Source organism: Mus caroli, unplaced genomic scaffold, assembly GCF_978045245.1.
Source record: "Mus caroli unplaced genomic scaffold, Mus_caroli_1 scaffold_5, whole genome shotgun sequence".
Classification (NCBI taxonomy): domain Eukaryota; kingdom Metazoa; phylum Chordata; class Mammalia; order Rodentia; family Muridae; genus Mus; species Mus caroli.
Window position 1 is genome coordinate 3,775,098 of NW_028227260.1, and position 26,392 is coordinate 3,801,489.

At 39.1% G+C, this 26,392-nt stretch overlaps 1 protein-coding gene across 4 annotated transcripts in view; it reads left to right on the forward strand.

Moving 5' to 3' along the window:
* Window positions 1-306: 306 nt before the first annotated feature.
* Window positions 307-26,392, forward strand: part of Frmpd4 (FERM and PDZ domain containing 4) — a 667,256-nt gene continuing 641,170 nt past the window's right edge. For 2 of the 4 annotated variants that reach the window (XM_029473447.2, XM_029473445.2), the window contains exon 1: window positions 307-646. Coding sequence is in view for 2 of the 4 variants with exons in the window: in XM_029473445.2 (XP_029329305.1) it covers window positions 615-646 (32 nt within the window). In the remaining 2 variants the exon portion in view is untranslated. Of the gene's footprint in view, window positions 647-1,274; window positions 1,868-26,392 lie in introns of those variants that run through there. The other 2 variants (XM_029473446.2, XM_029473444.2) reach the window with 1 other exon arrangement.

Below are 26,392 nucleotides of genomic sequence, written 5' to 3' on the forward strand. Positions count from 1 at the left end.
CTATTCAAAAGAAAATCTGTAATTTATGCCTGAGTTTTATTTCATCTAGATTGTGCAGATTGTTACTGATTTTATGTTTAATTTGGAGAGAAATGCCTTAAAAATAACATGGAAGTCCCGGGTCTGAATACTGAAAGACTTTAAATATAACAGCAAAAGCAGAAGTCTGGGAAGTTTAAACCTATTTCCTCTTCCTTAATCCCTTGGAGAGAGAGAGAGAGAGAGAGAGAGAGAGAGAGAGAGAGAGAGAGAGAGAGAGAGAGAGAGAGAGAGAGAGAGAAAGAGAGAGAGACACACTGGCTAGCTGGAGCCTCCAAGCCAGAGCCTCCAATCTTTCGCGGGAGGCATTGGCTCTTTGCGGTTGCCCTGTCTCCAGGTGAGAGCTGTCTGCGGTGGGGGTACGCACTCCAGTGAAGCCAGCTGACCTTCACTGACTCTGAGGAGAGATTCTGAAGAGTCTGAGAGAAGACTCCTTAAGACTCTGAGAGAAAGAAGAAAAAAGGTGAAGCCCTGAGAGAAGCCCAAGCCTCAAGGAAAGCTAGCAGTGAGTTAAGGAACAGGCGTGATTCTCCGAGGTAATTATGTAAAAAAAGAAGAAAGCCTAGGAGTTCTAAATGGCTGCAACTTGGAGTTTACTCTGTCTAAGGTGAGTGTTCAGTGTTTGGTTTGTGCTTCTCGCAAGGTTTCTCTCCCCCTCCCCTTTTCGGGTTTTGCCCACCCTCAATTTGAAAAGGCAGCTTGCTCCGCCCGCCAGACCTAGCTAGCAACCCTTCTCTTCCCTGTCATCCTCAGCCCCTCCTAATTAGCGCTGCACCCCGCCCCCACCCCAGCTCCTGGGACCCTGAGTTCTCTTTTCCTCTAGTAAGGAGCAGCTGTGTTTATCCCTGCACCCCGCAAATTCATCCTGTGCTTATTTCACCAACGCTGCTGTGGTGCTGCTGTCCAAAGAACACACCTTTCGAGTCATCCCAACAGCCACATCTCGCTCCAGTGGTTCAGGGAAAGCAGAGGGAACTCTTGAGCTCTCAAAACTGAACCCACTCCGTTGGGTATCTCCCTTCCCTTCCTCTGACAAACGATCCCATTGCTCCTTCCCATCCCTAGTTCTGTTTACGGAAGCCTAGGGCCGCCTGCGGTTGCATTGCTCTCCCTACGGTTTTTGGAGGCTGGAGGTAGTGTGTCGCGGTCCTGCAGCACGCTAAGGACTGTTGGAGCAGATCTAAAGGATCTGGAGGCTCCCGGAGCGGATGACAGGAGAGTGCCCCCTCCCCCTGGGCGGGTGGGGGTAGGGAGGCGAGAAAGGGACTCGGGGAAGGAGGCAGGGAGGCAGCTGCAGTGCTGTGAGGGGTGCGTGCGCGTGTGCCAAGCTTGCCCGCCGCCTCCTGGTTCAGTCTGCGATCTTCGGTGCGTGGGACACTGGGCCCCAAGGGCTGGAAAGCAGGAGCAGCACCCCTCACCCTAGCCTCTGGTCCTCAGGGTGCCTTGCGGTCCTTAGAGCCAAAGCTCTCAGGGCGGGGCGCAGGACCCGGGCCGTGCTCCCCGCCCCCGCTCCTTGTGCCCAGCCTGGCTCCTTCTCCATTGAGTTTTCCCGAAGCGGGCGCCCATCAATGGTCCTGCTTGGGGATGCACACGCAGCTCACGGCCGGAGGGGGGGTAGCAGCCGCCGCCTCCAGGTACTGGCCCTCCTGGGTCTCCGCCACCACCCGCTGCTGCCACTCAAACCCCAGGCGCACTGAGGTCCTGGCCATGGGGCTGCTGAGGCTGCCTTTGCTGGTGTGAGAAGGGGCAACGGAGCCTCCAGGCTCTGGGGTCCCCAAGCTGCCTACATGGATGTCTTCAGCTTTGTGAAGATTGCAAAGCTTTCCAGGTAGGGACCGCGCGGGTTTTCTTTGCACCTAGGGCTGCCGCAGAAACTTGGTGCTTTATTTTTCTGGGGGCTGGAAAGAGCAAAAGCTTAAAAGAGCAGCCAGGCTTAAGGTAGGACCAAAAGAAAAGGACCCGAGGCTGCTGCCTTCAACTTATTTCTCCCTTTCTGATGGGGTTTTATAGCCACAAGCATAGAGCACACACACACACACACACACACACACACACACACACACACACACACACACTGACACAGACACACAGACACCACCACCACCAGATATTCAGCACAGCTTGTTTTCCCTCAGAAAAAGCCACAGTGGTGATTAGGGGGTCACACTATATGTTAAGGGTCAAGAGATGATGGTTGAAATCGATTTTACTAGGGAAAACCAGAAGTATTTCGAGCTTAGGTACTTGATTTCCAAACAGCAAGGACCCAAACCCCCCTTTCCCTACCCCTAAATTAGTCCTCTATGCCCTGGAAAAGTCAGTTTGAAGGTTGACCCGGATGTTTCCAGCAGGGACCCAGATGGCAAAGTCATGGAGGTAGAAGAATAAGGATTTCAGCCATTCTTTGGGTAACTGTGGAAATCTAAAGCCTTGGAGATTTAGAAATTTGCTTCTAAGTAGCTGTGTTATGATTGAAACTAAAGACGAATCATCAAATCGGGAAGATTTGTTTCCCCAGCAGTGTTGATAAGAGAATAGTAACATTGGCACTTTGTGGCTACCTAAGTAGTATCTGGTCAGAGTACTCATCTATTCCCTGCCCTGCTGTGCTTCCAAAACCTTCACTTGTACACAACAAGTCAGGTCTTGTGCTTGGGGCAATAACTGAGAGAGGTGGACAGGAGAGGTGTTGGGAAACTATGTCTTCCTACTTCCTCACAAGACTCTGGCAGACCCTGTGCCCTGGAGGTCTAGGGCAATAACCCCTATGAGATAAGCACTTTTTTAGTTCAAGTATCATGCTATACTTTCCTTTATTCTATCGGATAAGAGTAAAATGTGTTGATTGAATAAAAAAGGATGAACAATCTCAAAAACCCGAGGCAGAAAAATATGTTGACTTGGTTTGCCCAGTCCTCTCAGAGGCACTCACAACCCTCAGGTTTGGATAGTGCCAACAACTGCAGCTCTTTGTTTTCCCGGCCCATCCCTGTATGCTCTCGATCATATAGGTTAATCTTCACATCAGGCATAGATTACTCTAGGGAAAGGATCCCTATGTAACTTACTCTGGGAAGATTGGAGATACTAGGGTGGTAGATAAATGTGTCGGAGAGCCACCCACGAAGGTTCCTGCAGATCACAGGGGCGATGTGTGAAGCAGTCAGTGGCTATATGTGACAAATTATTTGGTTTCATGCTGATTATTTCAAAGGGCCATGGCTTCACACTGTCCTATTAAATTCCTGCATGCTTCTGCCCATGCCTGGAAAAATAAATAGCTAGCAAATAAGAAGCATGCTCAGGAAAGAGCTAAAGGCCAATTCTGGGATGTTGGCGTGCCTTCTGTGATCGATGGAAATGGGACATGGGGAGAGAAAAGTTCAGGGAAGGGATGGGCTAAAGTAACAGTGAGAATTGTTGGTGGCCTCAAGCTAAAAGCAGCAAGATTTACAAAACATCCAGCGTCTTCACATAGTCCTGAAACTTTGGATCTCTGGAGAAGTCACTATTGTATTTCAACAAAAAGATGTTTTGGCTAGATTATAGCATATCTTTGTGGTTTCCACAAGTCCGAGTTTTTTTGTTTTTTGGTTTTGTTTTTAAAACTCAGGCCAGACTGAGTGTGTGTATTTGTGGGGGTGAGGGTGGGTGGGTGAGGAGCAAGGAGTAGAATCTTTTTTTAAAAGAAGAGTTGAAAATTCAATAAATGAGTATAAATGCTATTTTCTGTCCTTATGTCATCCACTAGCATGTTTCCTCTAAAGGGAGAAAGTGCTTATATTCTGAACCAATGCGGCCATTGAAAAGCCTTCCGTCCTACCAGACTTTCCCTTATTCCCAGTGTGAGCTCCAGGATGGCACTCAAACTGGAACAGGGATGGCTTTAGTTGGTCTGTGGCTGTTTGCATCTGCTCTTGAAAGAAGCCTTGTGTGTGTTTTAAACACTGTTAGAAAAATCAAGTATAAAAGTGCTTACATGACAGGATTTCCCTGATTTCAGGGTGAATAATCTTCCTAAAGGATTTAACTTTGATCAGTGTGGTGGCTTGAATGCTTCAAATTCTCCTGACTTACAGGCAAACACATGTAGTTGCCCTGGGTTTGATTCTTAGCCCTTTCTTTGGTTCTTAGGAACTTCAGTTTTAAAATGTTGATGCAGAAAGCACTTGCTGTAACTGTTAAGTGCCCGATTTGTGAGTAAAGACAGTGGTCATTAAAGAGCCTTCAAAGAGAATATTAATCTATGCTGGAATCAATAAGCCAAGTGCTTTCTTTGACTTTCTGAGGCGCCTACATTTAACTATTCGTCTACTGACTTGCTGCCTTTCTATCATATAAAATTTGAGTTCTAATTGCCCCTGAAGAACCCAGTGCCATCGTATCATTGCCACTTAAAATAAATATTGCCAAGCTAGATTAGCTGGCAAGTGGTGGTGACCCTTCAAGGCATCTCTGTGAGGTCTGACCCTTGATTGGATTTGTTGTGTGGGACACACTGTGTCATCGTTCTCTCTGAAGATGCTTTTCGTATTCTAATTTTCTGGTTATTAAACTGCTTGATAGTTTACATGCATTTTTTTTACATTGCTGTTTCCTTGGTAACAGTTATATATCATTTTTCCCATCCTTGTAGATGAGAGCATTACAGATGATTTCTCTATAACCCAGTAATAGTATAAAAATAAGCATATATTTTTTATTGTTACTGCTCTTGCTGTTGACTATTTCATTTGTAAAGCAGATGCACTCTCTCAAATGTTTATAGAAGAACACAGTTCAGTAGAAAAACATATGATTATGCCACTTCTGCCTGAGGGGGGGGTGAGTGGAAACCCCAAACTCCTAGAGGTTTTATGAAACCGAGCAGTGCCTTCATGAATTGAGTGAGTAACTTCAATTCTATTTGATGGTGGGGTCCCGAGTCCTGATGTGAAGAGTCTTCATGATGGCAGTAAGACAATTCAGAGCAAGCTATATTTTGCATCTTTACATTGTTTCCTGGGTTATTTTCTTCTATCAGTATTATCATTTTGGTCTATAGCAGTAAATAAAATCTGTCATAATAAAGTGGTAATTTTGTAACTCATATCTTACTTTTGATGAAGAGTGAAATGTTTTAATTTGTACTTTTCTCAGATTTTGATAGAAAACCCACTTTGATACAATAAAACTTTTCTTGTTTTTCCTTTATATTATCCAAAATTGATCATTTCCCAAGGAAGAGGGGAGGTAAAGAGGAAAGCAAAAGATAATAGTTAGCTCGGGAGACTAGCAGTGAAAGACCCCAAAGACTCTGGATTTGAATTTTATTAAAGATGCTACTTCCTCATCTTCTGAGTCCTTTCTGGTTCTGCTGACTTCTGTGGCTGTCAGGAGGCAAAATGATGAAGAGTTTCATAACAGAACTAGATTCCTGTTTTAGGAATATTTAACTTTGGTTTCCCAGGGGCTGCTAGCGTGCAGTGCACAAGTCTAGTCACTCAGCTTCAGGGGGAAAGCACATAGCTCTTGCTCTGCCATCCCCCCCCCTCGCTCATAGACTGTAGTCATCATGAAAGTTACTTATACTTTAAAGGCATGGCCTGGAAATTCTCATTATTTCTTTATAGCTCTTGCAGCTAGCTGATCATTCTCTCTCATTCACACACACACACATACATACACACACATATACACATGGTTTGTCATGGTAGTGGATAAGAAATTGATTCATATGTTGTGTTTTCTTTTCCTTTTGCTGTGATAGGGGTAGAGTGTTAAGACCCTGTGCATGCTCCCACTGAACAATAATTCTAACCTTTAGAGATGAATCATCTTGAAGGAACCATATTGAGCTTTTGTGTTGTTTGTTTCTTTTTGTAACAGGGTCTCACTGTGTAGGTCTGACTAACCTGGAACTCTCTATGCTGGTCTGGAACTCACAGTGATCTGCCTGCTTTTGCCTCTCAAGTTCTGAGATTAAAGGCATGTGCCACATTCTCAGCTACTTCCTTTTTGTTTTTATTGGAGGCAGGGCACTTGTAGTTAAAGTTGACCTTAAACTAATTATGTAGTTGAGGATGACACTGGAACTTCAGATACTCTCCTCTTCCCAGTGGTGGGATTACTGAGATAAGATGTCACACTTGATTCATGTGGTTTTGGGGATCAAACTAAAGACTTCATGCAAGTATACAAGTACTCTACCAACTGAGCTCCATCCCCACCCCCACAAGATGATCTTGAACCTCATCAAATTGAACAGAGAATGATGAGTTTAAACCAACAGGTTAGAAAGCTGATTTAAATGACAAATCTAACTTGCTGTTAGGGTGCAGTCTGTGAGCTAAGAATGCATTTGTTATTTTTAAATGGTTTAACAAAACAAAAGAAAAATATGAAATTAAAATTCAGGTGTCTATAAATAAAGTTTTATTGGAACACAGCCATGCCCATTCATTCTATATCGTCTGTGCCTGAATTCTCTGTGCAACAGCAAAGTTGAAAACATGCCATAGAAATGTTGTCTCCCAAAGCTTAAAATGCTTACTGTCCTGTCTTACAGAAAAGTTTACTTATTTCAGTCTTTTTTTTCTTTGCTTTTTTTCTTTCTTGTTTTTGCCAGAATTTTGTACAATTATCTTTGATTATATGTACCCTTTTACCCAACTCCTTTAAGAAATACTTTCCTTTTCCTGCTCACCCAACTTTGTGTCTTTTTTTTAACCCATCAAGTCTAATATGTGGCGCCCATAGGTTCATGGATGTGTTGCCTCCTACTAGAGTATCCTTGACCTACCAATGACGACTTAAAGAGAACTGACTTTTCCCATTGTCAACAGCTAAGGACTATATATAGCTCCTGAACTAGGATGTCCACATGTCTCCTCTATGCTGAGACTTTGTCTGGCTTGAGGGTACTTGGAACTTGTATATGTTGTCACACTATGTATATAATGCACAAAATGTATATTATGTCACAATATGCATTATATGTATAGCTACACTGTTGTGTCTAGAAAACATTGTTTCCTGTAGTCATCTTTGACTCTGGAAGTGATTTGTCTCCTCTTCCACAACAATCCCTGAGCTGTAAGAAAAGGGATTATAGTATAGATGTTTCATTTAGGGCTTTACACCCTGTACTTTGGTCAGTTGTGGGTTTTGTGTTGATCACCATCTAATTTCTTCTATTTCTTCCTTTTTTGCACATAACTATTTACCAAATGGACACCAACAGCAGCTGCCCAACAACCAACAACCCACCCTGCCTCTCAAGGCCTTAACATTTATGTACACCAGCATTCCAAATATCATACACTTGCAAAAACTATCTCTAGCTGGCAAAATCACAGCCCTGCTAAATCACAAGGCAAATCATCGTCAGCTGTTGTGGGTAAACTGAAGCAGCTCCATATCCCACACCTGGCATTACAATTAAAACATTAATTTATAATACTTATGTGTGTGTATGTTTTTAAGAAACCAAAATGCCAATGTATGTCTTGTCACTACATACCATTAGTCCTAGCTCTCTTACCTTTTCCTGGTTTGCTTTCTTTGTCACTGTCTGGACATATGTAGGCACATGTGCTCACATGCCAGATAAAGTATTAAGTACTCAAATTCAATAACATATTCAAATTAATCTAACATTTATTTTATTAAGATTTAAGACATTCTCAATTTTAGCTGTTTGAACCTGGCCCTCACAAGTGATCACACATCCCCCAGAGGGGCTGTGCCTGGGAACAGTAATTGTGCAGATCTTTTGGTTACTCAATTTGTCTGTTTTCTTTGTACTAGAGAATAACAGAGTGGTGCTGGCCTTTCAGAGGCTTTTAAACTTACCGTTTAACTTGGATGAAAGTGAGTGGCAATAATACTGGGAAAACATCCCCTAGCATGTGCCAGTGAACTGGTGATGGACTGAACCTGAACGGAGAGTGCTAGGATTTCCTTACAGTACACTTGAGTCATTTGATCCTAATGGCAACTGACCTTCATTAATCTGTTTCCAAAGGAAACACTAGATAAGTGGATTTTGTTGTAGGCAGAGGAATCCAGGTAAGGTGTATCAACATGGAATTGAGTTGGACTTTACTTTTGGAGAATTTCTCAAAGAGAGAGAGAGAGAGCCTCAGAATGAAAAACATTTCTTTATACCACTTGGTGTTGCTCCCTTCTTTAGCAATTAGGGTCATAATGCACTTAGGCTCTGTGAGTTATCATCAAGAAATCTAAGCCTTGGTTTTAGATAACAAAGTTAACATTCCCATTTTTTTTTCCAAGCAAAGAAAAAGGAAGGATTTCCTAACTGAGCTGTCACATTTTCACATAGGGTTTATGTATTTGGCAAGTGAAATATTCTATACTAAAGCAGTTAATGAACTTGTATATAATCCATTCTAAATCAAGTTGCAAATCAATGGTCATATATGTTTAGATGAACAATGACCACAACTGTTTCTTGAAAGCAAAGAAGTGCAAATATTGAAGTGTTAAAAAGAAATGTCCTAAGGCCTAGGGAGATTGCTCAATAGTTAAGAATAATGGATGTTCTTCCAGAGTACCTGGGTTCAATTCCCAACACTGACATGGTGGCTCACAATTAGTGTCATGGGATCCAACACATTCTCCTGGCTTCTTCAGGCACAAGACATGCATGTGGTAGACATGCATACACACAAACAAAATATTTGTACATATAAAAATAAATAAGTAAATCTTTAAGATAAAATAAATGGCTTAGGTCTCAGAGTGCAAATTTTAATTTCTCTTTAGAAACACGAAGCCAGCAGGTGTGGTGGCGCACGCCTTTAATCCCAGCACTCGGGAGGCAGAGGCGGGCGGATTTCTGAGTTCGAGGCCAGCCTGGTCTACAAAGTGAGTTCCAGGACAGCCAGGGCTACACAGAGAAACCCTGTCTCGAAAAACAAAACAAAACAAAAAAAAAAAATAGAAACACGAAGCCTATTTTCCCCCAGTGTGATTGATGACTAAAATGTCATCAACTGGAGCTTAGGAAAAGCTGTTGTCATCTCAATAAGCGAAGTTATAATTGCATTAAAATGAATTTTTATAGGTGTCTGTTTTAAGAAGTCACTGATGAGTGATGGGAAAAATAATTTCTATGAAAACAACATTTATAGAGTTTGAAGAAGGAAATTAGTTTCTGTAGAGTGACCATTTACTAAAGGATTTTGTTTTATATCTGGATTATTTTTCATATGCCTTTAAGTTTTATGAGATCTTCATAGTAGAAAATAAATCATGATTACATGACAGATTGCTCCAAATTAGTATTGAAATTGGCCCAGTGAATGTAAGAATGCTCACAGTAGTACATTGTGTTGGCACAGTTATTGTTTGAGGACTTTATGGGAACGTACAGTTAAGTTGATTCAAACTGTTTCTGCCTGATTTACCTTGGGTCACATGTATAACCATGCTGGTTTCATAAGACCTCCAGCTTTTCTCTTTTGCAATGTATGGTCCACTCTACCACTTTTTACCCTGATACAATACCAATTAGTGGTGAGTCACTTCTGGGATTAGTTTGTCCGAAGCCAGTCACATGTGTAAATGAATTGTGGCTCAGGATAATGCTTTCACCTCTAGTACAGGGCCCAAGTTTACAAACAAAAGAGCACTTAATTTGTTTATCATGACTTTTTGGTACTTATTATATTTTGACTGCCAGTTTTACTGAGTCATAGCTTGGCCACCTGGCTGTATTATCTATGGCCACTTTTGGGAGTATCCCAGAGTTGAAGCAGAAACCATGAGGCTTTTAAGGCCAACGATTTTAATGAGATTTACCTGCCTTTTCCACAGGTATGATGTTTTAAAAGATTTATTTATTTTATATCTATGAGTACAATTATAGATGCCTTCATACACACCAGAAGAGGGCATCAGATCTGTATAGTTGTTAGATAGGGAAGAGTAGAAGATAGACATATGACAAGGTAGAAGGATTTTAAGGGTTTTGGTTTGTATTAAATTCCTTCATCTGCTTACACATTTTCAAGTGTCCAGAGCTCTGGCCATATATAATTTTGTGGGAAGTTATGAAATATAGTTTAGTTGTATACTCTGTCATCCCTAGACATTCTGGTCTCATTCTGGTCTGATTTTTTATCACATATTTTGAAAAAGGGTCTCAAGAATCCAAGATTCACTATATATAGAAGAAGATGACATTGAACTTCTACTGCTCCTGTTTCGGCTGTGTGAATGCTGGAACTACGGGCATGAATTTCTCTACCTGGCTTATGCACTTCTAGAGTTTAAACTCAGGGCTTCATGCATTCTAGGAAAGCACTCTACCAACTGAGTAAACTGTATCACCACTGTCCTCCTGACACTAACTCAATGTCTGCAATACTGCACTCTTTTTTCAATCCTTTTTTAAAAAATCACTGTGATGGGATCATAGTATATAAACTTCCTTGGCCCAGACATACTATGTATAGTACTCTGGCTTAAAACTCACACAGATATATCTATTTCTGTCTCCTGAGTTCTGGGATTAAAGTTATGGGCCATCACGCTCAGCTCTTCTTCATTCTTAAATATCTCCCGAATTTAAGCCTTTGATGTGGCCCTTAAGTTTTTCCCACTAAGGTTGTGGTATATTTCCTGATCCATTGGACTGGGTTTGGTCCAGTGCTTTCTTTGATCAATGGAACTTGGATAGGGACCACAGAATGTACATTTTAGTAGAAGAAAGCCTTTATTGTTCATTTCTTTTAAAATGTGTGTGTGTGTGTGTGAGAGAGAGAGAGAGAGACAGAGAGAGAGAGAGAGAGACAGAGAGAGAGAGAGAGAGAGAGAGAGAGACAGAGAGAGAGAGAGAGAGAGAGAGAGATGGGGGGAGGGAGAGAGAGAGAGGGAGACTAAATATATATATGGAGGTTGTACTATCTGGTTTTGTGTGTCAACTTGACACAAGCTGGGCTTAACACAGAGAAAGGAGCCTCCCTTGAGGAAATGTCTCTATGAGATCCAGCTGTAAGGCACTGTCTCAATTAGTGACCAAGGGTGGGAGGGCCCATTGTGGGTGGTGCCATCCCTGGACTGGTAGTCTTGGGTTCTATGAGAAAGCAAGCTGAGCAAGCCAGGGGAAGCAAGTCAGTAAAGAACATCTCTCCATAGCTTCTGTATCAGCTCCTGCTTCCTGACCTGCTTGAGTTCCAGTCCTGACTTCCTTTGGTGATGAACAGCAATGTGGAAGTGTAAGATGAATAAATCATTTCCTCCCCAACTTGCTTCTTGGCCATGAGGTTTGTGCAGAAATAGAAACCTTGACTAAGACAGACATTATAGGAAAATTTTGTGGCTTTTATTCTCTCCTTTCTCTTTTATATCAGTTCTGGGCATTAAACTCAGGTCACTATGTGTTGTGTTTTGAAAGAGAATGGCTGCCACAGGCTCATCTATTTGAATAGTTGGTCCCTAGTTGGTGGAACCATTTGCTAGGGTGAGGAGATGTGGCCTCATTGGAGGAGGTGTTTTACTGAAAGTAGGCTTTGAGTTTTCCAAGTCCCATTTTCCCCAATTAGTGCTCTCTGCCTCCTATTTGTTGATAAGGATGTAAGCTCTCAGATACTGCTCCAATGCTATGTCTGCCTGCCTGCTGCCATGTTTCCGATCATGCTGTTTATAGACTCACCCTCTGAACTGTAAACCTCCAATTGAATGCTTTCTTTCATAAGTTGGCTTGTTCCCAGAATTAGAAAAGTAACTAAGACACTCTGGTTGCATGGCAAGTACTTTATCCAATGAGCTTTTGCCAGCCCTGTTGACTACTTGTTTATTGCTTCTAATATGAAGAAATTCTTGGTCTGGGTTGACCTGTTGGTTCCAGAAGCTAGATTCCTGCTTAGTAGTACTGTCTGGCAAATCTAGAAACATGAGAACAGATGGTTCTTTGTCTATAACACTGTGGATGTGGCTTCATGATGGCAGTGGTTGTCCAAGATTAATGGCATTATGAATGAGTCATATGTTAGGTTGTGTTTCATTTATGAGCTCTTTGAGGGTAAATCCCCTTTGTATGGAACATTGGTTCATAGCATTTGGCAACATATGAATAAATTAGGGTAAAGCCATACTATGCCCTTATACTGTCAAACATTAATGATCACAGATATTCCTGCTTTAGGACTTCATTCCACATAACTACATGTTTATTATACTCATTGAACACTGGGCCATGACTCACTGTTAAGCCTACAGCTTAGGACCCAGCACAACATTTGGATCTCTCTGTAATCCTTGTTCTTGCTTTACCCCCTTCCTTCTAGTCTTGACAATTTTATTGTAAACCATCCTATCTTTACAGCCAAAAGAAAGTCTATGTCATGCTTATACAATTCTTGAAGATTTGATAAGAGGTTTGTATACTTAATAGTAATAATAAGCATTTTGTTTGATAATTTATATACTATACTAAGAAAACACAGTAAAGGACTAGAAAGTTCATTACTGTACTCACTATTCAAGATAAAAGAAATTATTTTCCTTATCTTTTACTTAGAGTTAATTTCTTTTTTTGTTTTTTAAAGGATTGCACCAAATGAACAAATTGGAACAAATGGGATTATGAAAACTTGCTTAAACATTAACAAGAAATATGGCATAGCTATTGAAAACAAGAAGGCACTGCTGTTTGTTGTGATGTAGAAAGATTTCCAGGTACATTTATTGCTACATGAATGCAATAATGTACAAATGTATTTTTAAAATTCTGCATTAAAATGTCTAGATGGATATAGAAACTATTACTAAAAATATTTATCTTTGTGAAGCTGTAGTGCACAAAGTGTCATGTAAAGTACTATGGGACATGAGGCCACGGGCTCCACATTACCAACTACATTGTATGTTTTTAAATTTTAAACCCAAGAAATATGCTACCTGTTTACCAATAAACATGGGCTTTAAAGATATAAATGGAGTAACTATATCAATCCAAGTCATGGAGCACATTATTAACATATTCTTTTAAAAAAAGATTTATTTGTTTATTATAAATAAGTACATTATAGCTGTCTTCAGACACACCAGAAAAGGACATCATATCTGGTTACAGATGGTTGTGAGCCACCATGTAGTTTCTGGGATTTGAACTCAGGACCTCTGGAAGAGCAGTCAGTGCTCTTAACTCCTGAGCCATCTCTCCAGCCATAACAGCATATTCTTAATGCTTTTTTTTCTGATTGTAAAAATAAAACCTTCATTTTAATTTTTTTGAAGTTTTAGAATACTAATGGAGGAGCTGGAGAGATGGATCAGGAGTTAAGAACATTCACTTGCTGTTCTTCCAGGGGATCTGTGTTTGATTTTTAAAACTTACTTTGTGGCACACAACTGTAACTCCAGTTCCAGGCATCTAATGCCCTAATTAAGGCCTATTCAGACTTATTCAGGCATCAGACAGGCATATGGTGGTACCCTGACACATATGCAGACAAACCCCCACACACATATAAAAAAATAATATCCAAAGGAAAAGATAGCTTGTTACAATCATTTAGCCTTCTGTTTTTCATTTATCTCACAAAATTGATACAAATATGAAAGAATAAACTTAAGTTTTCACAAAATATTATGTTCCCATATCATTAACTACTCTTAAAAACCACATGAAACAGCATTTACTTAATGATTTCCTATTTCATTAACATTTAGATTGTTTCCAGTGTATTGCTTTTGATAACAATGTGATGAATTTCTTTACAGCAAAGTCTTTTGGATTCCATAGACAGCTTTTTTTCTTTTTCATGACACAAAAAAATAGCTTACTGAATACTTTATAACCCATAAAATCAGAAGATATTTTAGATAAAATTAGAATAATTAGAATGTTTAATATTTTTGCTAAAATTGTGGACATTCTAGTTGCTCAGAGGGATTGTAGTTGGCAAGGGGCATTTGCTATGCAAGTTACTCTAATGATAAAACTTGGTGGTTAGGATCACCTGGGTAGAGATACTTGGTGCTTCTAGGAAATGTTTTGATTTTGTTTTTTTCAAGAAAGCCAATCTTTTGTATCATTTTTAATATCATGAAAAATTGTGTGTTAATTCCTTAGGATTTCATTTTGTTATGCACATATACGTTTAGGGAATCACACACATGCACACATAAAATAAATAATTTTTAAATTAAGTTTATATGTGATAACTTAGATGAAAAGAGAATGAAATATTATGCAGCTATAAAACAATAATAAAAGAGCATTCTATGAAGTAATATGAAATGATCCCTCAGATATATTCCTTCAGGAAAGACATCAATATACACAACAGTAAATACACTTATGTTCATATAAAAAACACTGAGAAGAGAAATAAGAAACTACTAGACATTTTATTGGAATGTGGAAGAGACAAGAGAAGAAGAAAAATATATACTTAGATAAAACAACAGTAAAAACAAACAAAACACAAAAAAGATTTGGGTAAAAGCTAGATTCATTAGCGAATTCTCTAGCCTAGGCTGCAAGTGAAACCTAGGCTTCAGTCCTGGAACATCTAGCACAGAAAGCATAAGCCTTGGGTAGATGTATAAATTACTGGCCCAGGCGAATGTAATATATAATTTCTTAAAGAGTTTCCATTGTTCATTTTTGAGACAGTCACATACCTGCGGCTGGTCTTGAACTCACCATTTAGTCAAAACTAAGCCAGAACTACTGATTTGCCTGTTTCTATCCCCCAAGTGCCAGATTATAGAGTTCCAGGCCAGGCACGTGTCTCTATTTTCAATGTGTTAAATACAGTTTTTATACATATATATATATGTATATATATATATATATATATATATGTATGTATATATATATATATATATTCCAATTTCAAATGTATAAAATTTTAATGGTAATTCTTATAGCAAATTAACTAGCACAAGATGATCAGGAGCATATGATAATTGTAAGCATGATCTCTTTGTGTTTAGAAATGAGTACATATAAGGAAGGAATAGAAACTACAATATGGGGCACAGGTTTGATGTTGTTGTTACTCTGTATAATAAAAACAAAAACCCCACAATATATAATTTGCTAATTATGTATAATTTATTAACTTTTTAAAGTAAAATTTTATTGATTTTGGACAATAATCTTTAAAAAAAAAATCTATGTGATACTTTTTCCATTCACCAAAGGCTTTAAAAACTTTGTGACTCTTTGAAGAACCATATTCTGCAGACATGGATGCATACTTCTTTTCGGACTATAATTTAATTATGGTACCATTAATTAATAATTTGTTTTTCTGATAGAGATAATGTTAAGAGACTGAAGAATAGAATACAATTTAACCAAATTGGTGAAACACGTTGGAGACAAGAAACCAAATCCTTCTTCTCTCCTCATTAAGCCTTTACTTCATCTCTTTTCAGTGTTAATGAAATTATGGAACCATCGTAAACTTATAGTACAGTAGGATGATGTGTTAAGCAGTCTAGCTATTACAGGTATACATGACTATGTTTTAGGGTCAGTGATGGAGATTGAACCCAGGGCTGGGACATGACAGACAGGTGCTTTACTACTGAGTTTCATGTTACCTTTTTTTTTTTTTTTTTTTTTTTTTTTTTTTTTTTTTTACAAGGTCACTTTGTAGCCTAAGCTGGCCTCAAACACTACATCCTATCTCTTTTGTTTGTTTGTTTGTTTGTTCCCCCTCCCCCCCCCCCAGGCTAAGACTACAGGTGTGCATTACAAAGCCTGGCCATGTTAACATTTTTATATAATCATCTGGACAAGATTTGACACAATTCTTAGTTTAAGTGCTCATTTAGAAGTCTTTTCATGATTTTTTGCTGTGTCATATATTAGGAGTTAGGTACTAGCACAGCCTTGTCTGTGGACGTCTTTTTGTATATTTTTGTATTAAGTTCAGAATAGTTTTAATTTAAAAATGGTTCCATAAAATTACTTAATAATATTTCATGACACATAAAATTTTTATGAAATTCAAATTTTAGTGTCCATAAATATTTTTTTTTGTCTGGAGGACATAGTCATGTCTATTCATTTCTGTGCCCTCTGTGGCAAAACAACAGAGTTGAGCAGTAGTGGCAAGGACCATGTAAGGACCATAGTTTAGAAGGTTTGCTAGAACCTCACCATTGTGTGCGTGTGTGTGTGTGTGTGTATGTGTGTTATAAAAATGCATAAATGGGATTTAGATAATACTGCTTTGTATTTATAGATGTTTCTCTCTCTCTCTCTCTCTCTCTCTCTCTCTCTCTCTCTGGATAGTTTTTCTTTTGGTAGTAAAGTTAGACTCTAGGACCTTGCAGGTGCTAGGTAAGCTCACTTAAACTGAGGTACATCCCCGCACCAGATGTTTCTTCTACATAAATAGGAATATTTATTCCCACATAAATAGGAATATTCCTACCATAACAATTATTTCTCTGCAGAGATAGATCTTGGGGAACTCAAAGAGAAATCATATTTTCAATGTGATATTCTCCTGACTTGAAAACTCTCCTTTTCCTCAAAACAATGTAAGTACAGACACACACACACACACACACTTTGTCCCCACCCCAGAAAAAAAATTGCCCTGTCCATTGGTCACTTTTCTGTTTCAGGGGATACTTTCAAGACCAGTTTGGCAAACCAAGCTGGAAAAATTGCTGGCTTAAGAGAGTAGATGAAAGTGAGCTTCCCATGATCCCCAAGTCTACCCTACTTGGTTATCCAGCTGTTGTGTACTTCATCGAGTTTTAACATCAGCAGACCTCCAATAAATTATTGGCGGTTTATTTCATGATATCTCTTATTAATGATGAATACTTAGCTTGAAGAGCTTCTTATTTTAAAGTGAAACATGACATCATTACTATCTTATTTCTGGGATAGTGGCTTATATAGTTTATTTGTAGATATATGTAATTCCTGAATTGGACTTTGTTGACCCAGAGAGGTGAGTGCAACCTGGCTATTTCTCTTTCTGGTCCTTTAGCCTTAGGCTTGATAATCTCATGGGAGAAAAGCACTCAAAAGCTCTAAGCGTCATGTCATCTGATTGAGTTCGTAGACATAGAACAGAGGGTAGCTAGTATTGTAAGTATTTCCCTTTGCATGACTCTTTGTTGGCTAGGAAGCATATTCTTTCTAGAAGCTTATAATTTCCCTTAAAAAGTCATTCAATGGCAAAGAGATGGTCATGTTCATTTCTGGCTTCCCTCTTCAACTATGCTAGCAGTCAGAATCCAAGTTCTAGTATAATGGAGGAGAAATGGAAAAGTAGTTGAGGTATTCAACATACTCCTTTCTAAAAACTTCTGTTGTCATCCCTTCCTGGTTCTGGAAATAGATCAGATAGGTCTACCCCTGAGCTATATTCTAGATACTACATATGTACTTGGAAAAGAACAGAAGAAATACTTGAATTTAGATGGTAGCTATAGTATGTCCATCTGAACCCTACACTTATATTCTGGTAGAAATATGTTATCATATGTTATCCTTTGTTTTCTATGCTCATGATGAAAGTATATATGCATTGGAATACTGTCAATAATAACAGAAAAACAAACAAACATGTATGCAGGAGGTGCATCTCATTGGTAGAGTGCTTAAGGTTCCCAAGTTTATCCTCAGAACTGTAAAGCAAGAAGAAAGCACATCACAAAATAGCCGAGGAAAGTAGACAATATATGGTGGCCCATAAAATATACAGAGAAAGGACAATTTCTTGATGACTTAACTGGCTGGCAGGTCTGTGATTTTGCTGGTTTATTGAGGTTTTTGTGGATGTATACTAGTTGCAGTACTTAACAGATCACATACTTTCATGCAAGACCAACAGTGAACCTGCTTTATTCTTTGCTGTCGTGTAGCAGAACCCTCCAAATTTTCATTGTTCAAAGTTGTCACCATATCCCACATTTCCTGAATCTCCCAGGGTTGGTCTAGATCTGTAGACTCTGACAAACTGAGCCTAGTCACCTGTTTTTTAATTTTCCTTTTTTTTTTTTTTTTTAGACCATGGCTTTGGCCATTCATTCACATACAAAATGCTGCTGAGCTTTACATGAAAATGAGGCATATGAATTGCTGTAACATGGGTTATAGGGTCCACAGAGGTTTCTTAATGACTTTTTGGTGATTTATAGAAAAAGTGTACCAATGCAACTCTTACTCCTTGGTGAGCATAACAAACAAGTGCCAATGGGGATATTTGTTAGTTCTTTATGTTGAGTGGAGGTGAGGCTATGAGAAAGTGTTAAGAGGAGACCAGAGATGCTTGGCATATTTCCATGAAAAAAAATCCTTCTACATGAAAAGTGTTCCCATTTAAAATAACAGTGAGGTCTCATGTTGACAAGTTTCAGCTTCTGTAAATAAGATTGGACTTTTACTATGACACTGAGTTTCCAGGTTTCCTTAGCCTCATCATTCCACCAGCCCCACACATGGCCACCTGAGGCTGTCTCTGCCAAATTGAGACTCTAGAAGGAAAGAGGAGGAAATGACTGTTGGTTAGGCAATCAAGAGCACTGGTTCTGGGGAGCAGAGAGGATTTGCTAAATTGATATCTGGAAGAGATGGTTCCATGGGTTCCTGATAATTATAGCCTGAGTCATTGCCAGATGACAGTGGTTGTCTTTGATAGGGAACAGCTCATAATGCTAGAGTACCACAGAATGGCAAAAGTGTTTGCCTGCGTCCTGTGTGTGGCCGCCTTTGAGTTTACAAGAACTGAAGAGGTCTTTTCTTTCCTGCTTTTTCTATAATGAACAAATTATCTCTAACAAGCATGTATTAATCATACAACTGAAAGGAACTTTTTAAGGATCATCATAAACAATTAAGTAATTAAAATAATTTTCTTGGTGTGTATAATAAAACCAATTAAATTCTCAGGCAGCTTTGTTGTTTGGATGTCATATCAAAAAAGGGATTCACACCCATGTGTTTTTTTCTTCCTAAGCATTTCACATCAATCGAATATAGTACAACAGACAGTACACACACACACACACACACACACACACACACACACACACAGAGCCCAGTTATGCCATTTTCAATATCTGGGGCTGCAACTGAGAGCATGGTGATAAATTTGAACTATATACTTAATATTCAGGTCTGATGTTTAATGATTGTAGTGCCCTAATTTCTTTTGCTTGTCAAAATTCATGTTGGCAAGTTTCTTCTGGGGTGGGGGAGATGGCATGGTCTTGTTGTACAAGTAGAAGAACCTGAGTTCAATTCCTAGCACCATGACATTCCTTTGTGAGACCAGGGCAAGGGAGACTCAGATGAAGAAGAGTTCTGGAATGTGGTGGCTAGCCAAGCTAGGTGGAATTACTGAGATCCAAGACAGTGATAAATAAAGTGCTCTGAGGCTCAAGAGATTGCTCAGTGGTTAAGATTACTTGCTGCTCTTTTACAGGACCTACATTCGGTTTCAGTTCCTACATGGCTAATCACAACTGTCTGTAACTCTACTTCCTAAAGATCCAATACTCTCTCCTGCCCTCTTCTGGCACCAGCAACACACAGAGTGCATATACAGAGTGTCAGTCAAAAAAATGCTCATACACGTAAAAATAAATGAATATTTAAAACAACCAAACATAAAAAGAAGGAGGTGTTTCTGAGGAAGATACCTGAAATAGTCCTCTGAACTATACATGGTTATAGACCAGTGATTTTCACCCTGTGACTTGCAGCCCCTTTGGCAAACCTCTATCTCTATAAAGTGTTTTTAATACAATTTACAACAGTAGTAAAATTACAATTTTGAATTGGCAACAAAAATAATTTGTGGGTTTCCACAACATGAGGAAATATATTAAAGAGTCGTAGGATTAGGAAGGTTGAAAATCAGTGACCTAGACATATGTGCATAACCCCCAAATATATGTGTACTCTTCCCTCCAAAATACATGCATATATATATATATATATATATATATATATATATATATACACACACACACACAAAGTTTTGTTTTCCATTGTCACATAGCAGACACATCCAGCCCATGTGGGTACATCTGTATATGCATATGCACATACAACATTAAAATAGAAGTTTCAGCAAGTGTAGTGGCACTTTTTAAAATTCTAATACTTGTCAGGTAGAGGCAGAAAGATCTCTGTCATTTGAGGTTAGCCTGATTTACACAGTGAGTTCTAGCCCAGCATGGAATAAATAGTAAGACCTTGTCAAAATAAAAATTTGAAAAAATATTAGTAGAGTCCAACACAATCTGATTTTATCTTCTTTTATTCTTTTTCATATTCTTAATCCTGTTGATTTCTCCCAGGTCATGATTTTCTCTCCCAATAAATCTCTGCCCATGTTTTCTCTTTGGGAGCTTCGTTCTCTTCTTTTACATGGTCTTTCTTTCTTAGGGAACTTCTGTTCTCAGCCCTTCATTATAGTGAGGTGGCTGCTATCATGAAAGCTTGGGACCTAGCCTGGTCTAATACAAACACTGGACCAGAGATCTTGAACTCTAGCTGAAAAAGAACAGCTTTGTTCTATTGTGAGACACCTACATGCAGCTTTAGGTATCAGTTCCAGGAGACTTGTGCCAGTATCTAGTGACAGGCGAGTCAAAGGAGCCACTAGAATTCTACCTCCAGTTATGCCAGAGGCCAGCATGCTTTGATAGGTTTGCTTATACAAGTTGTTGTTTTGATTTTTCTTTTAAAACATATTAATTTTAATTTATGTACTGATGTTTTGCCTGTATGTTTGCCTGCGTATCACATGTGTGCTTTGTATATACGAAGGCTGGAAAGAGTTACATTCCCTGGAATTGGAACTATAAATGGTTGTGAGCCACCAAGTGGGTGCCAGGACTGGAATCTGGGTGCTTGCGAAGAACAGCCAGTGATTTTTGTGATTGATCCATCTCTCTAGCCTTTGTTTTGTTTTGGATGTTGTTTTTGTTTGTTTAATCTAGGTTGAGATTTAAACTGCCCTGAATGGACTCTAAGTAATTCACATTAGCAACTACAGAAAGACTTTGCCTTAGTGAGATAGAAGTACTCATTCTGTGACAGCACTTTAATGGGAAAGTACCATATCTTTGCTTTTGAAGTGGCCTAAGTTTATGCTCTCAGGCCCCCTGTCCTTCTGAAGCTATTAAAGGTCTCCCTCTACCTTCAAGATGATCAAGTTTCTTTACAACCATTGCTGTAGTCCATCACAGTATGACTCTGAGCTCTATGTTCTTTTAGTGGAGTTTGGCAGTAAAATATATCTATTTTAGGCTGAAGAAGATTTGGACGATGGATACAGTTGCTTTGGCTAAAATACTATATATGCATTGCTCTGTGATTGCTAGATTTACTGGGACAATGGATCAGAAACATAACCTTTAATGCACCCCAAAATTTTGTTATGATACATTTAAAGGAAAGATAAGAGGCCAATAAATGATAGGACAGTTCTTTAAACATTCAATTGTTGAGAAATGTGTAAAATAACAACCATGCATATGTCCCTTTCCTTTCAAACCTGGAGTTTGCTGGGGGAAGTGGGAGTGGGAAGAGCTGCAGCACACAAGTTGCTGTGGAGGGGTAGAAATAGGAAACAGGAAGATTTGAAGTGGGAGGGGAAGCTGTGATATCAGATGGGAATAGATATGTCTCTTCCTACGCCTTCAAGTAAGGTAGCAGTAATATTGAGAAAGGATACATGCCAGCATGTTTATGTGTGCTTTTAGTGTGTGCATATGAAGCTCTGTCCAGCCAGGTGCAGTTCTCTGGGTCTGCACTGCAGCTTTCAAATGAAATCATGCATAAGCAAACATGAAATATGCACTGTACTCAAATCCATTTCTCATGGATTAGTCCCACTGAAAGAAATTCAATTTATAAAACAAGTGTTATACTTGAACTCACTGCACCAGAACAGTGTGGTTCACTATGAGTAGATACATCTCTCTGATGCTGTGAACTTCTGATTCATGAACTGGGGGGAATTCTCAGTGGTTAGAAGTGCTGGCATGCAGTTCTGATGATGCTCCATCTCTCGATCTCAGAAGTTGTCAGAAAAGAACTGAATACTGGGGGTTGTCTTCTGATCTCTATATATCAATTGCAGCATATCTGCATCTGCATGTATGCACACACATACAAACACACACAAAAAGAGACAGACACACAGAGAGAGACAGAGAGAGAGAGAGAGAGAGAGAGAGAGAGAGAGAGAGAGACCTAAAGTTCTCATTTGTATATTTTCTGGCACTGAGAGAGAGAGAGAGAGAGAGAGAGAGAGAGAGAGAGAGAGAGAGAGAGCTAAAGTTCTCATTTGTATATTTTCTGGCACTGTGTTTATGGCTACCATTATTCAAAAAGTAGGTAATCTACCGCTAGGTAAAGATGAATGGACAGTTGGGAAGCTGCTATTGCTAGAGTAATATGCTGATTTCTCTCTCTTTGTAGCAGTTCCTCTATATTCTTTCCAGTGTAGCATTTTCTCCTCATTGGTAATGAACACAAACCATAAATAACCCTTACTTCAATGGTTCCTCTGTGGCTTTCATCCCCTTTAATCTGTAGATTGCTCTCTTTTCCTAAAACTGCTCCAAGATACAATTACCTTCTTTGAGAGAAAGATAGAAGGGCATCATGTTCTTCACAGAACTCATGCATCCATAATTTCTGGTAAAAACAGATCAGTTTTACATTGTATTTTAATTGACTGTGAAAGGATGCTGAGGGCCCAAGATATTTGTATAATTGTGAATACTGGTAATTGTAGTGCTTTTTGTCTTGTTAATCACCTAGCATTAGACATGCTCATATTTACAAGAATCAGATTAGAATTACTGATTTTCATCTGAGTATTACTATTATGAACTTTGTTGCTAAGATAATGTCCTTCTACTTTTAGAACCTATGGATGATATTACTCTTAAGGATTTCTAACTCATCTTGGTAGCTCCTGCTCCCTTATGAGAAGTATACCCTTATGACAAGTATACTTAGGTCTCCTTGTATCCCCAGAATTCTGATAACCATCTTATATACAGTAGCTGAGCTGTTTGACTTTCCAAAAAGTCCAATCAGGTAGTGTCTATCATTATTTCTCTTAGTACACTGAGGGTGAGAGTGAATCAGTCACTTGGAAGAAGTGGAGCCTCTCCTTGTGACCTCTGTGGATGTGCAGGAAATAATGCTACTCAGGGGTGCTGTCAATCATTTGCCTCTCTGAATTACATGGTCTGCTGTTTATAGTATCGTTATGTCTCTTAGAAGAAAGTGCCAAGGATAGTATCCAGAACCTTATGTATTCTTGTGAAGTCCTGTACCCCAGAGCCACACCCCCATCCATCTGTCTCTTTTTGTACAACTAAGCAAAGATCCTAGGCCTGGTGCATGCTAAGTCTATAGTCTAACCCCGAGATACATTCTTAGCTCTTTTCTTTTTTTGTTTTCAAATAGCATTTTTTAAAACCATTACAGCAACTGGAATGCCAAAAGCCCCCTAGATAAAAGTCTTATTAATTATTCCCATCTCTCGTTTGAACCCATACTGAATTTGTGTACATTTTGTCTGAGAATTAAATGAATTATGATTTGCTTTTAACAGTGGTTATCACTGGATATCAGAGACTGTAAAAAATAAGAAAGAAGATTAGGGGGAAGAGGAGGAGCAGGAGGAGGAGGAGGAGGAGGAGGAGGAGGAGGAAGAAGAAGAAGAAGAAGAAGAAGAAGAAGAAGAAGAAGAAGAAGAAGAAGAAGAAGAAGAAGAAGAAGAAGAAGAAGAAGAAGAAGAAGCTGCTATAATACTATAATTACAGTGTGCATTGTACAGACCAATCTTAAATTGCTTATAAAGTAGTTCTTTTTCTTGTCGAGTAATTACCATAGAGTCTGGTTATTCATTTTCAGTAGCATGAATAATTAAGGTCAGGGTGGGAATAGGCACTTAACATGTAAGCCTGTTTATTGAATTGGTGACACTGTGCAGCCGTAAGTTCGTGGAAATAAGGTTGAGTTCTCCAAAATGGCTGACAAAGTATGATTCCAAGGAAGCTGCAGGGGTTTCCTAAGAAAAGGAACTGAGGCTTGAAATGAAACGTGCTGCATAAGGTGTGCTTGGGAGACCATATCCCCACATCCCCACCCCAGGTTTTTTTTTTCTTTCCCCAATAGGAAATTAGATCCAGCTACTCCATAAGCAGATGCACTTTATTTTTTTTAACTTGAGTTGTTCCCTGTTTATCGCTTTCCAATGACATTTACAATTAGTGCTCTTAAAACTGAAGACCACAGTGCCAGGGAGCATTCATCTGTGCAGCAGTGAGTCACAGAAGTGATAGCATATGCTTTCAGACTCATTGCCCACTACAAGCACCCTGAGAGAAGCATCTGGAGCCACTCTTCTGCTTTCGTCCTAAGCAGGTGACATGGCCCCTTCTTGTGGAAAACATGGCATTTTGGGAGTAAGGAGATTTCTTTTTAATCTAATGTTCAACCCGCTAATGTCACTAAATGGTATCATCTGATGAATTATTTTGTTTCTGATTTCAAATGTTCAGATGGGCCATAGAGCTTACCCACTCCTGTCTTCAATTTGGGAAATGTCTCCATTATTGAAATACCAAGATAGCCCATGTTCTGTAGGAATTTCTCTTCATTTTATCAACTAATTTTGTTAGTAAAATCTTTCAACATTTTCTTTCTTCCTTCCATCCATCCATTCATCCATCCATCCATCCATCCATCCTTCCTCCCTTCCTCCCTTCTTCCCTCCCTCCCTCCCTCCTTCCCTCCCTCCCTCCCTCCCTCCCTCCCTCCCTCCCTCCCTCCCTCCCTCCCTCCCTCCCTTCCTTCTTTATGAACTCACATTATCATACTTGACCTTTCTATGTAGGCTCTGGGCTCTAATTCTGTTTTTCATGCCTGTATGGCAAGCACTTTATGAAACTCCCATATTTTCTTCTTAAGCACATCCTGAAAATGGAGGAAGAGGAGAAGAAGGCACAGTTTTTGTGCAGAAGTAAAAGTGAAATATGGGGATGTATGAAAATGTATTTTGATGATAAATGGAGCCATTAGCTTCTAATTAGGGGCTTTAGCATCCCAGATTGTGGTAGTCCAACCAGGCATGTTCAAGACCTATTGAGAGTTGTGGTGAAATTCTTCTAGCATGATGAACAGACAAACTATTCCCATTTTTTCTTTTCCTTCTCCAGAATTGGTATTTGCCTTCTCTGAGCCTCTTTTCCTCTTTTGTTTGTAAGTCCGTGGTCATTTGATTATTTTCCACCGCCATACATTTTCACAATTGCTTTCTTTGGTCCTATTGATCCTTTCAAAAACCAAAAAAAAAAAAAAAAAAAAAAAAAAAAAAAAAAAAGGTGCTTTAGACCTGGAGGTATTAAAGTTTGATTTGATATCATTATTCATTTTAAAACCTTGCATGTGACAAATTGTACCTCTTAGTGTTTACCATCCACATGTGCCTTTTCCCTCTGAGCCAGCACTGACTAGAGAACAGCTCCAAGATCACCATCATGAGTAAACTGTAGGAAAAACAACACCAGTTTTAATTAAAATTTTTGTCCTGAGCAACCATGAAATTTTGACAGAAACATACAAAAGACACAGACCTAACTTTGAGTATTATTTTGCAGTTTTAGTACCAGCAAAAAATAAGTAGTTTTGTTTTAAGGGCGTTAGGATCATTGAAATAATTATCAGGGGCCCTAAGGTTTGGCATAGCAAACAACCACTTTTGCAGTCTCATAGAATTTGGTTTCCCTTCTAGCAATAGTTTCATGCATACATGATCACCATCCATTTGATAGAACCTAGTATCATAGAGAGATTTTAAGGTGGATATGTAAATTTCAAGAGATAGCTGCTGAAGGCTGGAAAAACTCCCAAGGGAATCCATCTTACTTGGATTCTTAAAGACTTCCACCATTCAAGCATGGAAGTTGTTCCTGCATCTAACAGATCAAATTTGAAATGCATGCAAAAATAATTTGAGATTGGGCTGGGGGAAGTCATGGCTTGTGAAATCTTATGCCAAGATAATACAACGTACCTTACAGGTAAGGCACCCAATATCTAATGGCAATTGGGACTCCATGTCATGTGTACTGCATGGACAAGTCTAATGTTATTATGATAGAAAAGTATACATTTTATGTGAAAGACTGTTTGCATGTATGTGTTTTTCCTATGTGTGTGTCTTGTGCCTGTAGAAGCCAGAAGAGGGCTTCAAATCTGCTGGAACTGGAGTTATAGATGGTTATGAATCACATTCAGTTTCTGAGACTCAGCATGCATCTTTTGCAAGAGAAAAAGGTACCCTTAATGTCTGAGCTGTCTTTCCCAAAACAATACAAGCAA